This window comes from Terrapene carolina, unplaced genomic scaffold (assembly GCF_002925995.2).
Source record: "Terrapene carolina triunguis isolate 2854851 unplaced genomic scaffold, T_m_triunguis-2.0 Scaffold120, whole genome shotgun sequence".
Taxonomy (NCBI): Eukaryota; Metazoa; Chordata; order Testudines; family Emydidae; genus Terrapene; species Terrapene triunguis.
In genome coordinates this window covers 6,831,339-6,850,302 of record NW_020664471.1, presented here as the reverse complement: position 1 = coordinate 6,850,302, position 18,964 = coordinate 6,831,339, and the positions used below count along the sequence as shown (strand labels likewise).

At 43.0% G+C, this 18,964-nt stretch overlaps 1 protein-coding gene across 1 annotated transcript in view; it reads left to right on the top strand.

Annotated features, from left to right (window-relative positions):
* THADA (THADA armadillo repeat containing) overlaps nucleotides 1-18,964 on the top strand; it is a 324,328-nt gene that overhangs the window by 110,026 nt on the left and 195,338 nt on the right. Inside the window, exons 27-28 of the mRNA XM_029911747.1 lie at nucleotides 4,203-4,292; nucleotides 17,137-17,268. Of these exons, the coding sequence (XP_029767607.1) occupies nucleotides 4,203-4,292; nucleotides 17,137-17,268 (222 nt within the window). The remainder of the gene's footprint in view (nucleotides 1-4,202; nucleotides 4,293-17,136; nucleotides 17,269-18,964) is intronic.

Here is an 18,964-nt window from a genome sequence, read left to right as displayed (position 1 = left end):
CTCTTCCTTGCCATCGCTGACCACTGTCGAGGACACGCTCTTGCCTCGCAATGTCTCTTTCACTGGATCTCCCACTGCACTGAGGACTGTTATGCTCTTTCTGGTGTTCCCCTCTCCCCTGCGGGTTCATGCCGCCACATCAGCTTTCCTTGCAGACATCCCGTGGCAAGACATTTGCTGGGCAGCCATTTGGTCCTTCATCCATACCTTTACCACACACTATGCCCCTGCCATGGCGGTGGATGCAGCTCTCGGATGCAGCATCCTCTAGACTGTGACTCCTGGAGAGCCCTTGCACCCGCTACCACACTTGAGTACTGCTTGCTACTCTCCCATGTTTGGAATCCACATAGGGACCATCACTCGAAGAAGAAGAGAAGGTTACTTACTGTAACTGGAGGTTCTTCGAGATGTGTGGTCCCTATCTAGATTCCAATCCTGCCCTCCATCCCCTCTGCTCTGGGCTCTGCAACTGCTTGATAAGAGGGAACTGGAGCGGTATCAACCCGCATGGCGTCTTAAAGCCTCTGATGCACCACACAGTCGATGCACAGCACATGTGTGGGTCAACGTACACTACTATGATCAGTTCTGGCTCCAATGCATGGCGCGCATATGCACCCACATTTGGAATCCAGATAAGAGCCACACATCTCGAAGAACCTCCAGTAAGTAAGTAACCCTCTCTTCTACTTGCACAGCCTCATCTTTGTACAATTCCCTTTTGTTCACAACATCTCCACTAGTGTGCTGTACTATGTTGTTTCCTCTATGCACTGGAATGGGAGGCAGCCAAAGTTGTTGCTTAGCAACTAGTCCTTTTAGGGTGTATCTTCACTGGAGCTGGAGATGTAATTTCCACTTGGGTAGCCATACCTGTGCTACCTCTCAAGCTAGTTTGCTAAAAATAGAAGTGTTGCCATGGTGGCACGAGCAGCAGGAGGATTTAGTCACCAGAGTACAATCCCATCTGAAACACTAGGCACATGCTCAGGCAGCTAGCCCCCCCTCTGCTGCAGCTACATTTCTATATCCAAATTAGCTCGGGCATATCTACCAGAGGTAGAAATTACATCTCCAGCTGTAGTGAAAATATACCCTCAGAGGCAGGAGTAAGCACTTCCTCTCACTGCCTTTAGACATGTTTTCTGCAAATACCTGACAAGTAGCAAGTAGGTTTTGAATAGAACCTTTCCTACAAGATCCGGGCAGCAAACTGAGAGACAGGTTATGTGATGTGCCCAATTCAGTGGCATTTACCTTTTGATTCTTTTTTATCCTCTGAATATCAAGAAACTGCATAAAATTTACATACACTGTATATTGAGCACTTTAAGTTTAATGTTCTAGGAACTTTCACTCTTAGTGCTTAATTTTGATTTCATATTTGGTCACTGAATTATTTTGTATGTTAAATTGGGCCTATCGTGACATGAACAAACCCTTGACTTAACTAGTTGCTTGTATTTTTTTCTTTTGAGGTGCTCAGCACCCAAAATGCCCATTGAGGTCAATAAGAGCTGCAAGTAAAATCAAGACAGTTCTTGTGGGTACCTAAAATAGATGCAGTTATCTTGATAGTGCCAGTCACTATTGGGTGATGCTACATTTTTAGAGCCCCAGGACTCCTACTTCTTTAAGAAAAAAAATACATATGTTCTTAAAAACAGTCTTTGTTTTGTTTTTAAGCATTTATAATAGTGCTAAATATATTTTTAAAATATTTTTAATTTATAAGGGGGGGTCTCACTCAGAGGCTCACCAACATAAAAGTTTGAGAACCACTGATTTAGATTCTGTTAAAATGGGGCGGAGGGAGGGTTCTCTATAGATTTTAATTTATGGGGGCTGATTGGAGTTTAATCCAACTTCTCTATTCTTTAGTCCCAGACTGTTTTTTCCCTACTGTTCTTTTTTTTTTTAGTTTGTATTTATAGGTATTAACATTTCTTTGGTTTTAGGGATTGCGTGCTTGTTATGAATCCATAAGAAGAGGGTATTAGTTCATTAGTTATACCAAATCACCTTTTAAGCCTATGCCCAAGGACTATATATTCCACAGCAAGTTTGACCCAAATACTGTAGCTAGAGCAGCTGGATTCTGGGCATATCACTGTAGTAGTTTAGAGATTCTACATGGTATCTTCATAGTGGATGAAGTTTTATTGATTTAAGAAAGGAAAAAGAATGATGTAATCAGTAATATGTCACTTGTATGTTTAATTTTATGTTAAATATTATTTGTTTTGCACGGCCCCTGTGTTTTAAAATGTCAGTGTCCTGCACAGTTTGTATAGAAAATATGTAACCGCGCTGTAGAAATTGGAAGTTTTGGCAGCTTGGTAAGGGGACATTTGGCGCTTTTGGCAACTGGGAAGCAGTTTGAGATTGTGAGATAAGCAATTAGTTGGATGTTTCTGCTAAAATAATTAGTGAAATAGTTAATGTTGACATTTGAATTACCATCATTATTTCAGTTTACACTTGATTCACATGTAGAAGATTTTCTTCACAACTATAAAGGCTAGAAGCTCAATTTAAAAAAAAATGAAATCTTTGGAGCAAAATTCTGTGGCAAATCCTCTGCATATACCTATAGTTATAGATAGTTTGGGATTTTGGTATACTTTTTATGTGCCTACTGAAATTTTCCTGAACCTTTGCGTTTGAAAGTTTGTTTCCATCTAGGGATCATTTTTTGCTGTGTTTACTCTATGGCCTGTGGCTAAGGCATGTTTTGTTAGCTGGGCACTGAATGAGGCTTTGCTGATGTTTGCCATGTGGTGATTTTACTCTTGCATAGTGGGTTTTTTTTTTTTTTTGCTTATTTTCACTAAGAATTCATTTTTGCAATTCCTCCCTGTGATTTCGTAGATACTAGCATGAATCTTTTCAGTGAAGCTTTGCTAATGTTTGTTCACTTTTTTTTTTTTTAAGTAGATCATGGGGTAGAAACATGTTTTACAATTCTGCTTTTTTCTTCTAGTGGTTAATTGTTTAAAAAAATTCAGAACCCCTTTTAATCTGTCTAATGTATATTCTAATTAGGCTCTTTCTTACTATGAGATTTGAAATACAGCTTTTGCTAACACAGTTTCCTGGCCAGGGTAGACAGTGTCTGTGTTTATAAAATGGTTTAAAAGGCTGTGTTAAAGCTTATGTTTAGTTTGATTTTATTCACTGCCATAACTTGAACTTTGCTGCTTTATTAAGTCTGGTCATTGGTTGAGCTTTGCTGATCATTGGCATAAACTGTATTTAATTTAATTTGTTATGTGCTGGAAATCTGTTTTGAATCTTGTTATGTAGGCTTATAAGGCTGCAAATACACTGGCAAAAATGGGACCTGAAATTTACCATCAGTGTCCAATGGTGCAGCTTTCAGTTTCACTGGTAAAAGTGATTTAGTCACGGAAGTCACGGATTCCGTGACTTCCAAAGACCTCTGTGACTTCAGCCAGCACCTGCAGGGAGCAGCAGGGTCCCGTACTGCCTGTGGAAGCAGGGAGCTGTGGGGTACTCCCATGGGCCCAAGTGGAGAGAGCTGGCGGTAGCAGGTGCACTCTCCACAGCTCCCAGCCCCCGCGGATGGCAGCGGGGACCCCCGCCACTCCCAGCTGCCCCGGGTGGCAGGGGGACCCCCACTGTTCTTGTCCACCACAGGTGGCAGGGGTAACCCCCGGAGCTCTCTGCCTCTGCGGATGGCAGGGGGGACTCCTGGAGCTCCCGGTGGCCACGGGCAGCAGGAGGGGACCCCTGCAGCTCGGAACTGCCAGCAGAGGAGGACCCTGGAGCTCTGAGCCCCCACTGGTGGTGGGGGCTCCTGGAGCTCCCAGCCTGCCCGCAGTTGCCCAGGCTCCTCATTTTGTCATAGATATTTTTAGTAAAAGTCAGGGACAGGTCATGGACTTCCGTGAATTTTTCATTATTGCCCGTCACCTGTCCGTGACTTTTATTAAAAATATCTGTGACAAAATCTTAGCCTTAGTAATAGCATATGGTAGAAAGTGTATTATAGTCAGGGTTGAAGTGGGCTTGGGCATTTTTGCGACCATGTCTTATAACCATGTTGTGAGCTACTACTTTGGGTTACACTCAGGTATTAATAAAAAAAGATGAACACTTGTTGGCTAATTGAACATTTTGAGACGAACAGGTTGTTATAGAACACTAACTGTTGTTCTTTTTTGTCCCTTTTGCAGAATGACAGGGAGGGAGTTTTTCTCTCGGTTTCCAACCCTTTATCCTTTCCTTCTCCAGCAACTGGAAGTTGTAGCCAGGACTATGGACAGGTAAGAAGATAAGCATGTGGAATTCTACTGAACACAGTGCAATTTAAGGGTGAGGGCGGGGTGGATTTGATTTAAATCACATTAAATCACTAGTCAGGAAGGCTCGATTTAATCATGGATTTCTACATAAAAGTGCATTCTTGTTGGTTGTTATAACCTTAATACATATTCTTCACAACTCAGAGATGGATGTAGGTTTCATTTTTAGAAGGTACACAGTATACATTTTTAAAGTGATTTATTTTGAAAACTTTTCAGATTAGTTTTACAGTTATATCAGAAAATGAATGATTGTTTGGTTATTTCATTTACCAAAGGTAATTGAAGCAGGTATTTATGAAGTTATTGGGAGGTGAACTACCTCAAATTCAACAGGTTAATCACTAATGTTTGGAGGATTTTCTTGCCATGCTGTATTAGGAGGAGAACATCACCAGACAGACATGTAAATTGTTTTATTTAACTAAAACAACAACATTAAGTATTCTGGATTTTTTTCTTCAACAACAAACATAATATTTTAACAAAACAAGCATATGAATTTTTGAATTTAGTTAAACATTCCAATTTTTTAAAATCAGGTTTGTTTTTAACTAAAATAGTTAAATGAAATATTTTAAAAAAACCTCAAAAATTAAATCGACTGTGTCAGTCAGGTCAACATGAGAAACTTAAATATTGGCTTCTGCAGCTAACTCAGTCGTCTTCACCTTCATTTTCTTGTTTGTTCATAATCTGGAAAAGAAAAACAAGCTTTCCTGCTTTTTCAGGTCCCAAACGATTTCTCAATTTGGAATGAATTAGTCTAAAAGAAGAAAATATTCTTTCTACACCGGCAGAAGAAGCTACTGTTCTTAAAAGTGAGCTTATCACTTCAACAGTCTCTGAATCCAAGTGCTTAAGTGACTTCCACCAGTTCACTGGTTCGTGATTTTCTTTAAAACATCATCAGCAAACATATATTTCTTGAATGGTTCACGCTTAGCTCTGAAGTTTATTATAGTTGGCATTATTGAGGGATGATTGCTGGATGTCCATGTCATAGCCAACTCCTCTTCTTCAGCAGTTAAGTTTTGACCCTAGTACTGAGTATTGAGAATATTTGCAAGAAAATGAGCTGGAGATAGTGTTTGTCCCATTCATTTTTTTAATGCTTGTAATTTAATCTTTTCATTGCATATTTCTCTTTTTAAGATCTCACTCCATTCCTTCCAAATTTCAACAGTGTCAGCAATAAAACAGCAATTTCCCTGCATTTTGTTCAGGGCTACAGAAATAGGTTTCAGGGTACTCAGCATGTGTTCAACATTTCTCTTAAACCCAATGTTGAGAACTTTGGCTGTGACGGTGCCATCTATTTTTTCATGATTTTGTTCACAAACTGTCATCAGATTAGGCCAGTTCTTGATATAATGCTCAAAAGAGTCCACTACTGAGTTCCATCGCACGCCTTGTGGGAGAGTTAGCTTGGTTCCTCCCACTTTTTTCAGAGCAGCTGCTGCAAAGTGGTTGTTACGGAAGTATTTTGCAATTTCAACAACATTAGCTTTTATTTCTGGAACACTGAAGTCTTTGGCTAGGAGGTGCATCAAATGAGCACTGCAACCGTATGTTATTAGCTTGGAACTCTCTTCACTTTCTTCTAAATAATTTCTTCTCATCTTGGATACATTTGCAGCATTGTCTCTGACCAAGCTACCGTAGAAGACATTTGAATTTCTTTTCACAGTTTGTTATAGCTTTTACTGCTACTTCTTGTAAGTATTCTGCTGTGTGTGCATTTCCTGATGTATCAATTGTTTCTGTAAGGAAGACAATTCCCTTCTTCTTTTGTCACACAAGCACATACAACAGGATCATTGTGGACATTGCTCCACCCATCAAGACTCAGGTTAAGAATTTTACCCTCTAGACCTTTTGCACACTGCTCAATTTTTCTTTCATACACTTTATCCAGCAATTTGCCTGTGACATCTGCTCTGTTGGGTGGACTGTATCCTGGTCTTAATGACTGAACCATGTTAATGAAGTGTGGGTTTTCAATCATACGTAAAGGAGACTTTGTTGCATAAACAAACTGGGCAATTTTTTCATCAATTTCCTCTTTTTGTAATCTGCTGGTTCTTATCTCAAACTTATCTATGGTTGTTTCTGGATGATGGAGATTTTTTTTTCTTTTTGCTACAGGTGATGTACTGTGGCTATGTGACATACAGGATGTGACTGAAACACTATCATTGGCAAATAACTCTGAAACTATAGAAAATGATGGTGATCTTGAAGGTGGATAGTCTTCAGAATCCTGTATGTTGAGGATGGATTCTCCTAAACAAAATAAGTCAATGCAGTTATTTAATTATTATTACCATACTGCTCATTTAGTATTACTCATTGCATTCACTGCCACTCAGTACTACTTTAAAGGTGGAATTGTAAAAGGAAGATCTGCCTATTTCAGCTATTTATTTTTTATCACAACTGCATCTAAAATGATAGTACTGGAGCGTAACAACTATATTTTTTGCTCAAACATGAGAATTCAAGAATAGTCCAGAAGGAAGACAGCCAGTCCTTAAGAAAGAAGTATGAAATAAAAAAGTTTACCAACCTGAAGATCCTGCATGTTCAGACATATTCCTTTCATCATCTTCAACGCAGCTTCCTCCTGAGAAGGAACACTTCTCATGATGTTGTTTCATTCGGGCAATCAGGCCTTGCATTTCTTTGTTGCACTGTTTGCATTTTGCACGCATGCCTGTCTTACCCACAGGTAGAGGAACTTCATTAAAATATTCCCAAACTGGGTCTCTTTTACGGCCTGCTGCCATTATAGGTTTTCCCTTCTAGTGAGAGAATGGTATAGTAGATCTCAAATCAATGAAGGCTACACTCAGAAAGACCGCAAGACTTCTGGAATATGCTGCTGAAACAATTTCACTTTTGTTTCTACTGCCTGTCTCTCCCTTCTCACATTTATCTCCAGACTTCTTCTCCTTGTCCAGATCTATTCTGCCCCCAACAATCTTCTATTCATTGAACTTTTTGAAACTTTGTACTTTTAGAGAGAGGTAATGGATTGATTCTGTGTACACAAATTTTCAGAGGGACAATAGGGTTGAGGTCTGTTATTTCTCACCTCTGTATACCATTTATTTATTTATATGAAACATTTTTGCTGTTAACAAGCACGTTCACTCTGGAGACACAAATCCATAGTTTGAGAACTGCAAAACTAAACATCTCCGATGGTATCTTTTAGACTGAGCACTGAGTCCCATTGTGTAGATAGAAAGATTAACCTAAATAATCTATACAGAAGCCCCTGGAGCCCCCTAAGATTGGATCCCTAATCCATGAACTATTGGAACTCATTTACAAAACTTTTCTTAAACATTACATGAATATATTGTCTCATACTATATAATTAGAATTTATAATCCCTATTCCATGATGAGGTATCTTTGAGCTATAATGTATCTTAATTAAAACTATCTTTAGATAAGTTTTTTCCTCAAAAATCATTTTATCAAAAAAATCTAATTTAAATAAAAAATCCAATTTTTTTTATTTTTTTAAAAAAAGAAATCATTGATTTTTATCCACCCTGGGTGAGTAGAAGTGAGTTAGAGGTACTGTTCTTTTGATGTATTGTTAGTAAGACTTGGTCCCTTTCTCTCCCTCAGTGGCTGTTCAAGGGTCACTGTAGTAAGAGTAGTGTGTTAGAAGGGGAAAAGTTTAGAAGGATGATCAGGCAGGGCTAGAAGCAGATGGGGCCAGTTCAGGAGAATGTCACTGCATTATCCTTCCTGCTGACTGCAAGAGTGAGGGATGGTATTTATATCCCATGCATCTCTGGAGATGCCCTCTTTACTAGGATTGGCTGGCTGCACCTACCCATCCAACTATGAACTTGGCAAAAGGACTGAGTTCCCTCGTGACCCGCTGTGGGCATTGTTTGAATGAAAGCATCCCTTAAGGGGTATGTGGGATTCCTACATCTCATACATTGGGGAGCCGACCCTCCTCCTTTTCCTATTCCACTTTAAAGGAGCTGAGGGTTTGGGGCTCCTATTATCGGAACTGCGGGGAGCCAATTCCCCTCCTTTCTGCACTGTATAGTTGTTGCTAGGTACTCCCACATAATTTAAGTGAATAAAGTTGTAGCCTCATTAAACTACATCCATTGCCTCCTGTATTTCTTCTGGTGTGGTTGAACAATAGTGGCTCTTCCATTTGCCTTTGCAGTTATTTTATTACGAGGCTTAACCAAAAATAGCTGGTAAGCGCTCCAGACCAAAATAGGTGGTCAAAATATTTAAAAATAGAAGCCTAAAGTTGGACTCCATATCCATATTTAGGCAACTAAGGGTGGGATTTTCAAAAGCACCTAAGTGACTTACGAGGACAAATCCCACTGAAGTCTAAACATGGATTTTAGCCCAGCTTTAGGATTCTACTTTTGAAAATGTTGGTCTGCAGCTTGTTTATCCATTGCCTATTTCTTTGGACACCTGATCTGGATTGGAATCTTCGCGTCCTACTGAAATTCGTGTATAGTTGTTATTTGTATTGCAGTAGCACTCAGAGATTCCAAACAAGATCAGGAATCCACTGAAGTAGGCACTGGATAAACAAGCTACAGGCCAACATTGTCAGAAGCAGAAGCCTAAAGTTGGGCTAAATCCAACAGTGTATTCCATAGTGCTATAAGTGGTTATTTTAGAACACTTTGAAATACGCTGAGTTTTAAGGAAGTTGAAGAAAGCACAATTTGTTTTAGTCTGAAACTGTTTATCACTGGCATTGCTCCACTGAAAATTAAAATCATATCCTCTAGTGAGGGCAATTTTATCATCTAGTGAGGGTGCTTTTAGCGTACCACAACAAGGAATATCTAGTTGTCAGAAAACAGTCCGCAGTGCTTAACTGTTATAACAAATTGCCTTACGCACTCTTGTTTGTTATCACCATTACAGTATACTCATATTCAAATAACACTTTATATTATGCCCCCAAAAACTAAGATAAAGAATGTTAAGATTGCAAAGTGAAGCACTCAAAAGTTAGGAAATGCCCGATTAAGGTTGCTTGTGCAATTTTAATTCAGCTTCCTTGTGAATATGTATTATGATCTAAGTTCCCTGTAAGCTGCGTGGCCTTGCAGCAGCCTATTTAGTGCTGTGCAGGGGTCCAGGGAACCTGCTCGGGGACCTGCAGCAGCTGGGGCACCCCTCCACCAGCCCCAACTCTGCTGCGGCCGGGCGGCTCGGCCTGGCCCCAGGTGTGGCCCAGCCTGGCCCCAGGCACGGCTGGGGCACCCCTCCCACAGCTCGGACCCAGCCCCGGCCCCGACCTGCTGGGGCTGGAGAAGGGGTGCCTATCCTGCAGCTGCGGCGGGGAGAGGTGCCTTTCCCCCCCCAGCCCAGGTGCTGCAGGGAGAGAGAGCACTGGGGGGAGTCCTCTCCCTGCAGTAGCCCCAGAGCACCATCCTGCACCCCAAACCCCTCACCCCCAGCCTGACCCCTGAGCCCCTCATCCAGGCCCCACCCCAGAGCCTGAACCCCCAGCCAGAGCCCTCACACTCCTGCACCGAACCCTCTGCCCCAGCTCTGAGCCCCTCATCCAGGCCCCACCCCAGAGTCCGAACCCCCAGCCAGAGCCCTCACACTCCTGCACCCCAACCCTCTGCCCCAGCCCTGAGCCCCTCATCCCCAGTCCCACCCCAGAGCCCACACCGCCAGCAGGAGCGCTCACACCCCTGCACCCCAACCCTCTGCCCCAGCCCTGAGCCCCCTCCCACACTCTGAATCCCTCGGTTCCACCCCCACCACATGAATGTATCCTTTATTATTTATGTCTTTAATTACACAATCGTGTACTATTTTTTCCACAGGCCTTTTTTTCTCATTCACTCAGGCCTTATTTGCTGTACGCTATTCAAACCTGCTCTGAATACAAAATTGTTTATTTCTTCACAGGCATTTCTGTGGTGCTCTCGCCACAGTATCTGAGTGCCTCACAAACTTTAATGAATTTATTTTTCCAACACCCCTGTTAGATTAGGTGGTATTATTTTCCCTATTTTCCGGGGGCGGGGGGGGAACACTTGAAACACTTTGGGCTTGATTTTTCAGAGTCTGAGCATTTTTATAGCACATTATATTCTTCTTCGAGTATTGTCCCTATGGGTGCTCCACTGAAGGTGTGTGTGCGTCCCTACACTGCTGATTGGAGAATTTCAATAACAGTCCATCCCGCCTGCGCACATGCAGCTCCCCGCCTGTCATGAGGTTAGCCAGCATATATGGATTTCCTCCTCAGTTTCTTTTCAACCGCCCTTGCTAGTACTAAGAGCTATTTGTTCACGGATCATTAACTCCCTATAGTTTTGCAAATTTTAGTTTCCCTTGAAGCCTTTTTCTTTTAGTACCTTGTTTGTTTTCAGTTGGCCATGCCAAAAAAATAAAAATAAATAAAAGAAAGAGAAGAAAAGGTTTGCCTCCTGCCAACTCCGGTGGGGTGGCCCCCGGACAAGGGTATGCCTGGCTCTCCTGCAAAGAATCCATCCCAGTGACAGATGGACATTCGCAGTGCATTTGCTGCCTGAGGGAAAAACACAGTCCACAAAAATGTGATTGGTGCCAGCAGTTAAAACCCAGGTTCAGGAAGGACAGAGAATTAAAGCTTGAACTCCTGCTCGTAGTCTGCCCTTCAACCTCCAGACTGCTGGTGAGAGCTATCGCCGCAACCTTCTACATTGAAGGCAAGTGATCCCAAGGAGACGAGCCATTCACTCAAGACCACTAAGAGAAGGTCTGTGAGTCCCCATAGTGAGCCACAATCAAGGCGGAAACAATCTCTGGCTCCATTGGTACCAACGGCGCCGATGCTATCTAGAGGCGGTACCCAGGGCATGCATGGTACCGAGCCGACAGAGTAAGTCAATTGCCCATGCTCATCAGGTCTTTGGGCACAAGAAGGACTGGTACCACATGGGCGTGAAAAGCATGGAAGATCTGCCCCGGGGAAGGTTACATCAGTGATGTCATCAGCATGGGCACTGACCCCTGGTGCACGTGGCACCAATGGACCATATGACTAGATCCGTGTCTCTGGCTCCGGTACAAGTCTCTTGGCACCGATATTGTCCGCACCGGCAGATCTCTCGATGTCTGATGCACCGGACTCGCCCCTACTCAGTGCCAGGGCTCCGGTGCCAAATTCTCCCAGAGCATTGGATTTAATGACCTCTCCATGCCGTGCACCACCTTTATTTCATCAGAGTCAGATTGTGAGCAAGAGGACTTGGGTTCCTACCACTCATCCTATCCACCATACTGGTCCCAATTTCATCATGGACACCAGGCATACCGCCCGCCTGACTCTCAACCTCCATGGTTTGGGCAACCAAGGTACCAGCCTCCAGCCTCCTACCCTCAATGGCCATATTGGGACTCCTGGCAGGCCCAGAGGCAACAAGCCTCCCAGGCTCCTAGTGTGGCATACCAGCAGGCAAGGAGACACCCTTCTTCAGCTGTGGTGTCAAAGGGTTTGGAATCTCCTGAGCAACTGGGAGAGGAAGTTGAAGCTGAGGCAGAAAGAGAAGGCACCCCTCAAGCTCGTCTCTCATTGTCCTCACCTGATGAGACGGTGATGCCCCCTCCACCATCCATGGCAGATTATTTTAAATCATTCCAGGACTTAGCTCAGAGGGTGGCAGAAGTCCCGCAAATACAACTGCATAAAGTGACTGAGGCTCACCACTAGTGAATATTCAACACTCTTCCACCTCTGCCAGAGTGCCCCTGCCAGTTAATGAGGTGCTCCTGGATCCTGCTAGAATTATATGGCAGACCCCTGTATCCGTCCCGCCAACATGCTAGCGGGCTGACAAAAGGTATTATGTGCCAGCGAAGGGCATGGAATTTTTATTTTCTCACCCGCCATTATTGGGGATGCAGTTAATTCTAGGGGGCCACCAATGCCAGTTTAAATCCACCCCGTATAACTGAGATGGAAAACACTTGGACCTGTTTGGCAGAAAAGTGTATTCATGATCCATTCTTCAGTTCCAGATGGCTAATTACCAGGCCTTGTTGGCCAAATGTGACTACCAGAACTATGTGAAACTAGGTTCCTTTATTGATCAGTTCCTGGACTCCCACAAAGACCAATTTATGGCCATAATTAACGAGGGCCAGCTGATGGCGAAAACATCTCTCCAGTCTGCATTGGACATTTCAGACACGGTGGCATGTTCAGTTTCCACGGCCCTGCTTATGAGAAGGGCTTTGTGGCTGCAGTTGTCCAGCTTCCCTAAAGATGTCCAAACTGCGGTGGATGACCTGCCCTTTGAGGGAATGAAGCTGTTTGCCAGAAAGACAGATGGGCCTCATCACATGTTGAAGGATTCTTGGGCAAACCTTCGTTCCCTAGGGATATATATACCAGCCTACAAGAGAAAATAAGGCCTTCAGCTGCTGCTCAAGTCCCTGTCGTCGCAGTACTTGCTTCAATACTTGTCACAGAGATCTTATGAGCCACAGAGAAAGAAATCAAGTTTCCCCAAGCAAAAGCAATTGGAACCACAACCAACTTCATCTCATCCTTCAACCTTGAAGTGGTAGTTTTGATGGGTTGGTTGAGGCACCTGTAGAACACTCTCCTCGCCACCTTATGCTGGGAAGCCCCATTCCTCCTTTCTGAGACCGCCGTACCCCATTACGCAGCACCTGGGAACGTATAACCTCTGACAAGTGGGTGTTGGAAATCATCCCGAATGGATATGCCATCCACTTCTCCTCTCTTTCCCCACCCAAACACCTTTCCCCATCCCTCTTCAGGGACCCTTCTCACAAGGATCTGCTATGTCGAGAGGCAAACCATCTCCTCAGCATAGAAGCTGTAGAAAATTTGCTCGTACATCTCAGAGGCAAAGGCGTCTACTCTCATTACTTCCAGATATAAAAGAAAAAGGGAGGTTGGAGACCCATACTGGATCTCAGAGCACTCAACAGAAATGTCAAAGTGCAGAAATTCAAGATGGTCACCCTATCAATGATCATCCCAGCATTGGAAGAACGAGATTGGTTCTTGGCCTTCAACCTTCAAGACTCATACTTCCACATTTCTATCGTACCAAGTCACAGGTGTGCCCTCAGATTCATCCTGGGGCAGGACCAGTACAGAGTACTCCCTTTCGGCCTGTCATCGGCCCTGAGGGTGTTTGGCCAAGGTCCTCTCGGTAGTAGCGGCCCACTTACATTCTCAGAGCGTAATGATTTATCCCTACCTGGATGATTGCCTTCTCAGGGCACGGTCCTGCACAGAGGCCCAGTGAGTCACTCAGACCACACAGGACCTGTTTCTGAGTATGGGCCTACAGATCAAAAAACAAAAATCGACCTTAACACTGGTTCAAAGGCTAGAATTCATAGGAGTCGACCTTGACTCCATTCAGGCAAGGGCACTCCTTCCACATCACAGATTTCTCAGTCTCTCCTTGTTGATAGAGACAGTACAATCCAGCCCCCAAATCTCGGCCAGATATTGCCTTCAGCTTCTGGGGCACATGGCTGCGGGCACATCGGTAAGTGCTCATGCTACTACACATGAGATGCCTCCAAGCATGTTCGGTTCAGTTTACAGGATGAACAGAGACAACACAGGCAAGCTTCTGTCGATGCCCACCAGAGTCAAGAAATCCTTAGACTGGTGGAAGGACCCAGTAAACGTCTGTACAGGAATCCTGTTTGCTTAGTCTTCCTCATCCCATCTCCTGACCACCAATGCATCACTCATAGGCTGGGGAGCACTTCTCAATGGTGGCACAATATAGGACAAATGGTCTGTAGCAGAGACGTGCCTCTACGTCAACCTGTTCGAGCTCAGAGTGGTCAGAAATACGTGAGCTCACTTCCTCCTGCTGATCAAGGACATGCAAAGAAAGGTCATGACTAAGGCTGCGATTTAGACCTCCGTGACTTCAGCCAGCGCCTGCTGGGAGCTGCAGGGTCCCCTGCTGCCTGCAGAGGCAGGGAGCTGTGGGGTACCCTTGTGGCCCCAGGCGGCGGGAGCAGCAGGCGGACTCCCCGCAGCTCCTGGCCACTGCAGGCTGCATGGGGGACCCCACTGCTGTGAGAGGCAGGGGGACACCTACTGTTCCCATCCACTGCGGGCAGCGGGGTAACTCCCTCCGCGGGCAGCGGGGGAACCCCCGGAGCTCCCAGCCGCTGTGGGCGGCAGGGGGGACCCCTGCAGCTCAGAGCCACCAGCGGAGGGGGACCCTGGAGCTCTGAGTCCCCATGGGTGGTGGGAGCCCCTGGAGCTCCCAGTCTGCCTGCAGCTACCCAGGTTCCTCATTTTGTCATAGATATTTTTAGTAAAAGTCGGGGACAGGTCACCGGCTTCTGTGAATTTTTCATTATTGCCCGTCACCTGTCCATGACTTTTACTAAAAATATCCCTGACAAAATCTTAGCCTTAGTCATGACAGACAACCTGGCCAACCAACAGGGAGGTGCTAGAGAAGGAACTGAGGAAGAAATGCTTGCGCACGCTGGCTAGCCTGATGGCAGGCGGGGAGATGTGTGTCCACGGGTGGAATGGACTGCTACTGAAATTCTCTGATCGGCAGCGCAGGGGAGTGCACACACCTAAAGTGAAGCACCAATAGGGGGACGCATCTCGAAGAACTATCATTACTGCACAAGATGAGTAACTTCTTCTTTTCAAAGCACAGCTCCGGTGAACTTCAGTTGCAGCCACGAGTGTTCAGGAATTCTGCAAATGTGGCTATGGGTGTGTCACGTTGGGCACCCAAAAATGAGGAACACACAGTTAGTGTCCAACTGTGAATATTTTGGTTTTGGTGATTTGCCCAACATCACTTGGGAACTCTGTAGCACACACAGGGATAGAATCCAGTTCTCCAGGGCAGCATTCAGCTGCCTTGATTATGAGAACATCCTTTGTCTTTGTGCAATACCTTGCTTTGTTCACTACACACACACCCAGCTTCTTTAACAGATGGGGCAGGGTTCCAACAGACAACAATGCTCTTCATTACACGACCCTGCCTGTGCAGAGTGAGGCATTGGTCCTCAGAAAAAATAGTATGTGATCATGTAATTAAAGACTGTAATATTAGGCTTGGAAGGATTATTTTTACTGGTAAATGTCAATAAACATCAGTTTCACCATAAACACACAAACTGATGAAAAAAATTTCCATCAATAGTGATCAATATGTACAGTCAGAACAATTCTGCTTGAGAATTTACTAGATTTTGATTTAAGGATATTTACTTTGTATATTTTGACACACAATGTTGACAACATATGTTTTAGTGAGGATAAAGGTTTAACTTTTTGAATCTCAATGTTTATTGTCACAAGACACAACTGAAAAGTTTAAATAGATAAAAAGAGGAAAAATGCTAAAAACAAAAACAAAAAAACATTTGAATTCTTCCAAACCTAATCATAGTGCATAAGCAGACACATTAAGTTTGCATGTGCAACTTTAGTTCTGGCATTTCCGAACTTTTAAGTATTTGAATTTGGAACATTAATAATACTTTTTAATGTGTTTTTTTGCATGTAATTTCCTAATTAAAAAAACCTGAAGAAACAGAATTTCGGTCACGTGGAACTATATTGACCTCAGCTTGGATCATGAGCTAGATTTGGATCTTTAGCTCTGTACCACAGGCCTCTACCATTTGAACTAACAGAGTAACTTGTAGCATTTGTAGGCTATTAACATTTATGAGGGCCAGCCACTAGAAGTAGCCACACAGTTTGCCAGTGGGTTTAACAGCTATTTGCTGACAGCAGAAAAATGTAGAGACTCAGTACTCCTAGGTTCAGTTCCGTGTTCTTGAGGGGAATGTGTTCTACTCCTGTGGCCATGGTTCTTGCTCCCCAGCCCCCGGAGCCTATCGACTCCCCTTTGCCTCAGCTCCTGCTTTCCTCCCCCTCTGCTCTTATATACACACCTACCTCCATCTACCATGCTCCCAACGCCCACAAATCTTCTGGTTTTAAAATTTGTAAATCCTTAAATGTATTGAAATAAACGATGCCAATATGAGCACGTTACATCATTATAACTGCATCTGTACTAGTTGATGGTACCAATTTAGTTGTATCAGTTTCTACATCAATATGGTTACATTGGTATAAAAACTGATTACACCTGCCTTAAAGCCTTTCCACTGAAGAATCTAACTGATCTTTTGCATGTAATAGCTTGTTGGATTTAATATCAAAATATGCTTTATAGTTGTCTTTAGTTTTTAACTTGGGCTATATGGACACCAGCATTCCAAAGTAAAACCTGCAGGACACCACATGCTAATTTTCCTGTCTATCTGAAGATAGGTTTATTTTGTTCTCATGCTTTCATATTGTATTGATCAAACTTTCTCAATTTCCCAATTCATTGGGAAGTGTTACCTGTTCCGTTTTTTAAGTCAGGTTAGACAATAAGTATGTAATGTAATGCACCAACTCTTTTGCCAACCTCTTCTGTTTCTTTTTTGGACTTCATCTTATTTTCCTAGAGTTGGTATATATAAAAAGGGATTTGATTGATTCACTGAGCTATCTGGGTGTCTCATGCATGCATTTGAAATTAAATAACTCCTATCATGTGTAGGGCCCTATATTTAAAGGTTGAAAGGTTTTGGGTTTTTTTAAGAGGAATAGTAGAAGAATGTGTAATTTACTTAAATTTCTACTTTGCAACATTTACTGATATAGCAGGGCCAATTATTGGTGTTAGCAGACATGTTTAAGGATAATGTCTTTAACCAGATACCTCTTATAATTTTTCATTTAGTGAAACTGGTGAGTTGAAGCTCCATCCAAGTTTGTTTCTTTTGCTTTTGATCCTGGGCAAGCTGTATCCTTCTCCAATGGATGGCACTTATTCAGCTCTCAGCATGGCACCGTTTGTTCCTTTTATTATGAGGTGAGGTACATATTTCAAAAGAATTTTCTATGCTTACTAGAAAACATTCTCTGGTGATTTTTTTTTCATATGAAGAGAATCATAGTTTTTTAATATACTTTTCAGCATATTTCAAAATGCTTTGTAAATGTGTTAGTTACCAGTTAGTTGAAATAACTCATGAAAAATACTGTTACTTTAATAGTTGTTTGCAGTGTTTTTGTAGCCATGTTGTGTCCCAGGATATTAGAGAGACAAGGTGTATGAGGCAATATCTTTTATTGGACTAACTTCTGTTGGTGAAAGAGACAAGCTTGTGAGCTACACAGCTGAAGAAGAGCTCTGTGTAGCTCACAAGCGTGTCTTTCACCAACAGAAGTTGATCCAATAAAAGCTATCATCTCACACACCTGGTCTTTGTTACTCTAATACTATATTAGATCAAAGTTCTTGATTACATATTAATACCTATTTTATTTTCACTGGGTTAAGAAAAAGACTAGGGTAAACAAATCTCATGCCAGTCACTGCAGGGATCAGAGACACTTTCCCCTCATGTACAGCATTGCACAATTAATTGGTTAGCTGCATTGTGGGTTTTTTTAACTTTCATCTGAAGCATGATGTATGGTATGGTCACTACCAGAGACTGTACACTAGAATTGATGGACGAACTTGATTGACTATGCTGTGATCGGGAGGGTAAATCTTATGCTGCTGATCTTTAAGAAGAATGTTTTCAACTCCTGTGGAATGGATTTCGATGTTCATTTACCATAAAAAATGATGGGAGTTGTATATTTAATTCACTGTGCATGGTGTGGGAAACATAATGCTAAAAAAATTAATTGCTTCCATGTGGAGAGAGAATTATGGTTTTCAAATACTTTTTTTGCTCTTGGGTAATATGGTGAAAGAAAACAGGACTGCAAGATGGGAAAGAAATGGGAATAGTTCTTAAGTACAGAGGAGGGCTTAAATGCCCTACCGGTTGTGGGAAGATAGATTTTACAGTCCAAAATATTACTCCTTAAGCTTGGAAAGTTCATTATTAAATCTATTAGAGCAGTAAAAGAAGTTAAACATGTTTCTGCCCCAAGTCTTGTGATCATTATTTAAGCTGTTATTTATAGTGGAAAACAATAGTCGCTCTGCCTGTTTATCTCTTAGCAGATATGACATTAAAGCATAGTGTCTTGTATACCACAGCGTTGCTCAGCATTTGTAGAAATAAACTCAATTTACCATATACTGTTTCTAAAAACAAGAACTGAAATAACAGAAGTTTATCTAAAATGTTTCTACGATTCCTGAATCTCAAACGTTTATCTATAGATCCATCTAGAGGTGCGTTTATTAGTTACGTCATTTAAGCTATATTCTGCCTTCATACAGTAGCATAGCTGGGGGGGAGCAGGGGGAGCAGCTGCTCCCCCACTGAGTACAGTGGCGCCTTAGGCCACCCATTCCACCTCGTAGGCAGAAAACGCAAAGGACCAAGCCCGATGTTGTGTGGCCGAGTGGAGGGAAAAGAGTGAGTTAATCATGAGGTTTTAGAGCCAGTCATGGTTTCTGCAGCTTGCAAAAACGTTGTGACTCGTTTCACAACAACCCCGCCGTGTGCATCATGTTTCCTTGGCTTGGACCTTCTGGGTGTCCTCTGCCCTGTGGCTTAGTTAGACCCCAGCTGGGGGCATGTGAGCGCTGCTGCTGCTAC